The sequence below is a fragment of the Mandrillus leucophaeus genome, unplaced genomic scaffold (assembly GCF_000951045.1).
Source record: "Mandrillus leucophaeus isolate KB7577 unplaced genomic scaffold, Mleu.le_1.0 Scaffold219, whole genome shotgun sequence".
NCBI lineage: Eukaryota > Metazoa > Chordata > Mammalia > Primates > Cercopithecidae > Mandrillus > Mandrillus leucophaeus.
Window position 1 is genome coordinate 1,177,330 of NW_012102243.1, and position 6,968 is coordinate 1,184,297.

The 6,968-nt window shown below is 52.2% G+C and overlaps 1 protein-coding gene across 4 annotated transcripts in view; it reads right to left on the reverse strand.

The window, feature by feature from the left end:
- LRRC27 (leucine rich repeat containing 27) overlaps positions 1-6,968 on the reverse strand; it is a 57,217-nt gene that overhangs the window by 21,625 nt on the left and 28,624 nt on the right. For all 4 annotated transcript variants that reach the window (XM_011980832.1, XM_011980834.1, XM_011980835.1 and 1 more), the window contains 2 exons: positions 3,613-3,985; positions 269-415 (listed from right to left, as the gene is read on the reverse strand). In XM_011980832.1, the coding sequence (XP_011836222.1) occupies positions 269-415; positions 3,613-3,985 (520 nt within the window). The remainder of the gene's footprint in view (positions 1-268; positions 416-3,612; positions 3,986-6,968) is intronic.

Sequence of the window (6,968 nt, forward strand, 5' to 3'; positions counted from 1 at the left end):
ATGCACGGCGCTGCAGACCATGAGCACCTGCGCCTGCCCCACACGGAGGCCTCGGGGCTGCAAACAAGCGAGCCCATGCACGGCGCTGCAGACCACAGGGGCACGTGCGGCTTGGCTTCCAGGTGAGGAGGAGACGGATCCTGGATCAGCATCAGTGAGGGGAGAACTAACTAAACACTTCCACAAGGGCTGCCATAAAATCACAGCCCAGCCCCAGCTCCAGGTGCACTGGGCCAGCTGCGCGGACCCCCGCCTTGTGTGGACTCACCGTCTTTGCTGCTCCATCAGAGCCTGCTTCTCCCGGAGCTCTCGGAGCGCCGCCGCTCGGCTCTCTTCCAGTCTTTTTGCTCGGATCGCCATTTGGTACGGTGACAAGAGGTCGGGTAAGATGTCCCTGGAGGAGGCCATGTTCCTTCTAAAATTACAGAGTATTTTTAGCCGAATGTTTAACAAAACCCTGTGACGGTAACTCATACAACATGTGAAATATAAAAGGAGGGCCTGTGGCTCATCTGCTCATCAGAACAACTACCACAACTAGAAGCTGCAGTCACCCCACAGAGTCCACAGTCTTGACTGTTGATTTCAGGACATGTAATGAAGATGCATGGATGGCAGCACGACATTGTCCCAATGCGCCCACTGCCAGCCAACTACTTTCCTGGGATGCTTGACAGTCAGCCTGGGAAATGCACCTGAAGGACATGCAGCCTCGGCAGCTGCACCTGACCTGCTTGAGACCGATGCCACCCCCTGTCTGAGCTGGACAGATGCCCACAGAAGCAGGGGTCCTGGCCAGCAGCTCACCCGGGCTGGAGGATGTGACATGCCTGGAGTTCAGGTGCACGGGGTGACGATACAGCAGGTCGGAATCCTGCTGCTGGGTGATGTGGGGGCAGGGGCGGGGCAGGCAAGGCCATCAGAAGGCGCCTGGCCCCCATACACACATTCAGGCAGGGTCAGATACCGGGTCCCGCTTGAGAGAAGCCCGCAGTACAGCAGAGGGGACAGCCAGTAACACCGTGGGGCCTTACGGTGCTGGGGACTCCCTCTCCCTGCCCAAGAGAGGGAGCTGATAGGTGTGCCCTGGTGTTTCCTCCCAGGGAAAACGCCTGGGGAAAACCAGGCCAGAGATAGGGGCTCTGAGCCCAGGACTGACAGCCAGCCAGGTTCCAGAACATGACACCTCCTCGCCACAACCCTTGCACCAAAGCAGCTTGAGAAACACAACGGGAAGCCCTGCCTGGTCTTCCCTCCAGAACCAACACCTCGCCCAGAGGAGAAAGGCCCATCCCATTCCAGACCTGCCCTGTGCAAGCCTCACACCAGCAGCACATCTTGGGAGGCCACAACCAAGCATCATGCCTGGTGGCCACGTCCCAGGAGGCTGGCCCGCACCCCCGCCCCCACGCTGCACAACCTCCCACCCTCGCCTTCCCCGTCTGCACGGGAACAGCAGTGACTGTCCCAGCAGAGCAGAGAAGGCAGGCACAGCCTGTGCTATGGGACAGGGGTCACCTGGGCTGCGTGCTGGGCACTGGCCTTTATTTAACTTGCTGCTTTTGGAAGGGCAGGTGGCCCGGGCTCTATGGAACACCAGGTTTCCCCTTGTGGTCTCAGGGTCTGGAGGAGTGTGGAGGAGCTGCCCCAGGGGAAGGCCTGCTGGATGTCAGAATTAGGCTGGGGCAGTGATGCTCCATCATACTCCAGCTCCATGTCTGATGACTTCAGAATGCTTTTATTCCCTCCCATTATAACTGTGGGATTTCAGGACCAGACCATTATTTACCTACGATTTTTACATAACATTACTTTTCTTGTAAGTATTTTGGACACGAGCACTCAGCCTCATAAACAGGCCCAGGCGACGCGAGTCACCTTGGACTGGGCCTGCTGCTCCCACCATGCCCACTGCTCCCCAGCCAGAGAACACAGAACGGCGCCAGCTTCCCGAGTCCCAGACCCTCAGGAAGGGCCACCATTCCGAGCGTGGACCAGGGCCATAATCTCAGAGCTTCTCCTTATTAATACTTATGACCCCATGACAACCTGACCAAGTGGGGAAACTGAGGCCCCGATAATGCATGTGACATCACAACCACCCCCGTGGGAAAGCTGAGGCAGAGCAGCTCTCTATGGCTCACTCTGGGCAGAGGTAGCAGAGGGGGAAGACAACATTCAGGGCCCACCCAACCATGGGGCACGGGCTCCAGGTTGAGGCTTCCTGCCAGAGGCTCCAGTTCTCTGCTCCAACTTCCCAAGCCACCCAAAGCAATCTCCGAAGGCTAGGGTCTAGTATCCAAATCTGACGTATTGATCAAATTGTAAGTACTACTAATAAGCATACCACAATTCACTTGGATTAACTATTATTAGAGTTCCTAACAACAAATAAATAAATGAAGGGAGGAGGGGAGAAAAGAGGATTCTAAGCAGCAGGCCCAGCGTATTCCTGCCCTTTCACCGCGCAACTGTGTGGACTGAGAATATCACGAGTGTGTTGGAGCCTCCGAGGCCTCACTGAAACTGGGAACCTGCCGTGCGTGCTGCCAGGACATCCTATACTTTAATTTGTTAGTAATGCTTCCAAGGTTTGTTTTGTTCTGTTTTGAATGTTCAAACCTACAGGACAGCTGAAAGATCAGGGCCGTGAGCGCTCCATGCCGACGCCTCCAGGAAGGTCTGGTGCCATCGTGCGCCTGCCCATGCTGGCTGCTGCGTGGAGCCTGAGGGCCCACAGACCACCACGGCCTCCCAGAATCTGCACCCCCCTTAAGCCATTGTTGTTCCCTTGGCTATGACAATGTGCCTCTCGAGAATGCATGATCTAGATTCACCAACTGTTATTTTACAGCATTCTCTCTAGATATTTATACACACACAGGCACACACATGCACACCACAGATACACACCTCCTATATGTGTAGGCGCACGCCCTGCCGCACCCATGACTCAGTGTTTCTCTCATGTAGCCTCTGCAGAGCCTGTTCTCCAGGGACCCTCGCCCTGGGTGTGAAAGGAAAATAAAATCTCGGCCCCAAACTCACTGTGCCAAAGGGAAAGGTAAGCTTGGGAAGCGGGCCGCACAATGACTGCCTTCCTTTTGTCCCCAGGTAGCTGCCATTTATTTTCTGCATAACTGACCTTTCCCCCAACTCCTCTCTTTTCACAGGTAAAATGTGGATTCAGTGAGCGCTGATCGAAGCCCCACAGGAATGTGACCACTTGGCTCACGACCTGCCCCCACTTTTACTTTTCTATCCTCCTTCCCCTGCTGCCCATTGTTTCTCCTTTAAACGCTGACGTTCTCAAAGCTCTCTCTGGAGAAAGCACAGGCCATAGATCTTACTGTCACTTGTGTTTCTTTTCCCTGGGCGCATCCTCAACCTTGGCAAACTCAGCTTCTGAATGGACTGGGCTCTGACACAGACGCGCTGGGCTTGATGCAGGTCCCCATTACCCTAAACCCGGGACCGGCACTTGCCGCACAGTAAACAGCAGCAATGTGGAGGGACACTTTAAAAGCTGGACCTGATGTTTTAAAAGATAATTTAAAATAATTGTATGAATTCGCAAAGATCAAGAAAATCCCTGTTGCTTTTAAGTTTTACCTGAAAACGTGTCTTGGCTTTGGCAGTTCTTTCTCGCTGTTCAAGGCCGCCTTGAGATTTGGAGGTAATTCCCTCGGTAAGAGCTGATTTCCCAGAGTGTCTGTCTTCACGTGCTCAACAATCTCCTGCCTCAGCTTCCAAAAGCGCCTGATCTCCTCCTCGCTGGGCCACTGCTCTGAGGAGTCAGCAGACTTCCTGAGCTCACTCAGGTCTGGCTTTTCCACAGGCGGGAGAAAGCCGGCCTTCTCTTTCATCACAGCCCCCTCTGGGCCCTGAGCGTTCACAGCTCCTTCGTTAGACGCGTGGTCTCCGGACAACTCCAATCTTGGGCTCGGGAGGTCATGGAGGGTCATCTCTTTAACTGGTGGAGCCTCTGGTAGAGGAAGAAATCGCTTTAGCAGCTACCATCAACGCCATTCCTCTATGACTCACTCAAAGCCAGTGATGGCGCCTCTCTGTGAAGAGCACCTGGGTGGTGGGGGGTGGGGTGCCCAGATCCTCCATGGCCACCATATTCCCTGTCAATCCAAACAATTCCTGTCACCCCACCTGCACCACGCTAGGCTTCTACGCTGCGGCACGCAAAGCAGTTACACGCGGAGGGAATGGAAACAACACTGCCAGAAGCACACCGGGACCCTCCCACACAGGCCCCGCCGGGCGCACCTGACTTTCCCACGCAGGCCCCGCCAGACACGCGTGACCTTCCCACATAGGCCTTACCACTTTGTAGGGACTTTTTGTATGTGTACACAGGGTAATCTCACCACATTTAATCAACATTTCTGCTTCCCCTCAGATCACTTAGAATCTTTATTTCTAAGTAAGGTTTAGCCCATTATGCCTGCTTTTCTTGTTTGGTGATGCTTTTGTTGACTTTCTCAAAACATGACTTCAGGGAGGTGCTCCAGGCACTTCGGGAGCCACTGGGACCTAGTGGCCAGGCTTCTCCCAGCACGTGCCCATCACGACCTGAAGGCTGAGTGAGACCCCAGGTGGCCATCGCAGTGGACACAGGTGCATGGACATCACGCCCCTGGCTGCCACACGCTCCTGACTGCTGCATGCTCAGGGTCTTAAGTTTGAAAGGAAAAGTTTTAAAAAATGGGCAAACATGCTTCAAAACGTCCTAAGAAGCTGTAAAATTTCCCCTGGGGCACAAGTGACTAGAAACATGCATATTTGAACAATCTGCCTGTGGTTGGGGCCAGAGACAAATCTGAAATTCATGAAAAATGTAAGCAGACAGGAAAAATGGGATACCAGCAAAAAGACTTTTTTTTTTTTTTTTTAAAAGATGGAATCTCGCTCTGTCACCCAGGCTGGAGTGCAGTGGCACCATCTTGGCTCACTGCAAGCTCCGCCTCGCAGGTTCACGCCATTCTCCTGCCTCAGTCTCCTGAGTAGCTGGGACTACAGGCGCCGGCCACCACGCCCGGCTAATTTTTTGTATTTTTAGTAGAGACAGGGTTTCACCGTGTTAGCCAGGATGGTCTCGATCTCCCGACCTCACGATCCGCCCACCTCAGCCTCCCAAAGTGTTGGGATTACAGGTGTGAGCCACCGCGCCCGGCCAGCAAAAAGAGGTTTTAAAGTAATTGAAAGGGCAAAGTGCTAAAAATGTACATAGTAGCTGAAAAATCACTCCAGGTGGCCCTAAAAACTAATAGAGAAGAGTTAGAAAATATTTATTTTTGACCAGTCACTTAATGTATTTTTTTCAAACTTACAGAAAAGTTGCAAGAACTCTGCTGAGAAGTTGGTGGGCCCTGCACTCCCTCAGCAGCCGCTGCTGCCTGGCCCCCGAGGCTGTCTGCCCCCGTGAGCCTGCCCGCCCCTGCCTCTCTGTCTGGGGGTGCTCCTGCATGTCCTCAAACACTCAAGCGTAACTTCAGACATCCTGCCCTTCCACCCTCAGATGGAGACACTCACACATCACCATAGCGATTCCCCAACCAGAAGCGTCCCATCGCTGACTTCTGTCATTCACTGGCTGGCCTTCCTCACGCCTTGATAACTGTCCCAGTAATGTCCTGTATCATATTTGTCCTGGCCCAGGATCCAATTTAGGATGAAGCATCACATCCAGTTTCCTATTCCTTTAGTCTCCTTCAATCAGAATGAACCTTCAACTTCTTTTATCCTGATCCTCCAGCGGAGCCTGTGTCCCCTGAGCCCCCTACGTCCTGGCTCCGGCTGTGCCTGACGGTTCTGCCCCTCCATCCTTGTCCCGGCTGTCTCCAGGTCCTGGTCCTACCTCTCCTCTGCCACCCCATGCCCTCAGCTACCTGTCCCCACTCCTGCCAGGTGCCCAGTGCCCTCCACACTTCCAGTCCAGCGGCTAATTTTCTTTTTCTATTCTTATCACAACATCTTGGCAGCGTCAGGGTCAAGGGTGCCAGAGCCAGGCAGCTTCAGTGCGATGCACCAACGGAGGACACTACAACCTGGTTAAAATATGTTTACAAACAACTCAGCAAGCACAGGGCCAACTGCTGATTCTTAATCATTTAAAATAATTTCCAAATGGAGGCCATCTGGGTCAAAAGTGCAAGGTCAGTTATTTACAAAGACCTAATTATTTACACAATTCAATTACAACATATATATAATTATCTTGGCTAATTGTTCCAAATATATGCATTTTTCTTAAGTATCAAAGTACATCACAAATAGTAAAATTTTAAATATTCTGAAAATATTTCAGAATATGCACTTTTTTGGCGAGCCTTCATTATGATTCTCCTTTATCACCATTTAACTTTGCTTTTTCCAAGTGTAACTACAATGCATACTCAAGACCAGAACACATCATGAGCATCTGAAAATACCTGGCTGGTCAGTATGTTGAAAGAATGGAACAGGTTAGTGAGCACCCACCGATGAGGTGATTAGATAAAACGTGTCTACAGGGCCATTTTCCTGCCAATTTCCTTGTACCTCGTTAGGAAGGAGGACTATTCCATTGTGCTTATTTTAAAATCACTGTCTAATGGAGCGTCAAGTGTCTAATGGAGCATCAAGTCATTCCTGAAGCAGCTGCCTGTGGGTGGCTTGGAGGTGATAACTGTTTCATTTGATCGATCACAATAAAATTCTACCAAAATCCACTCAAGACAGGATCCATAATGTGCCCAGATTTACAGAACCAAGGAAAAGACACAGAGATGACTGGGTCGGCCTGAGATCAGTGTACACTGTGTCAACTCAGCAGAGGACGCATGGCTCCTGTACGTCTCAGGATGTTACTAAAGAGAAGACAGGGCCGGGCGCGGTGGCTCAAGCCTGTAATCCCAGCACTTTGGGAGGCCGAGACGGGCGGATCACGAGGTCAGGAGATCGAGACCATCCTGGCT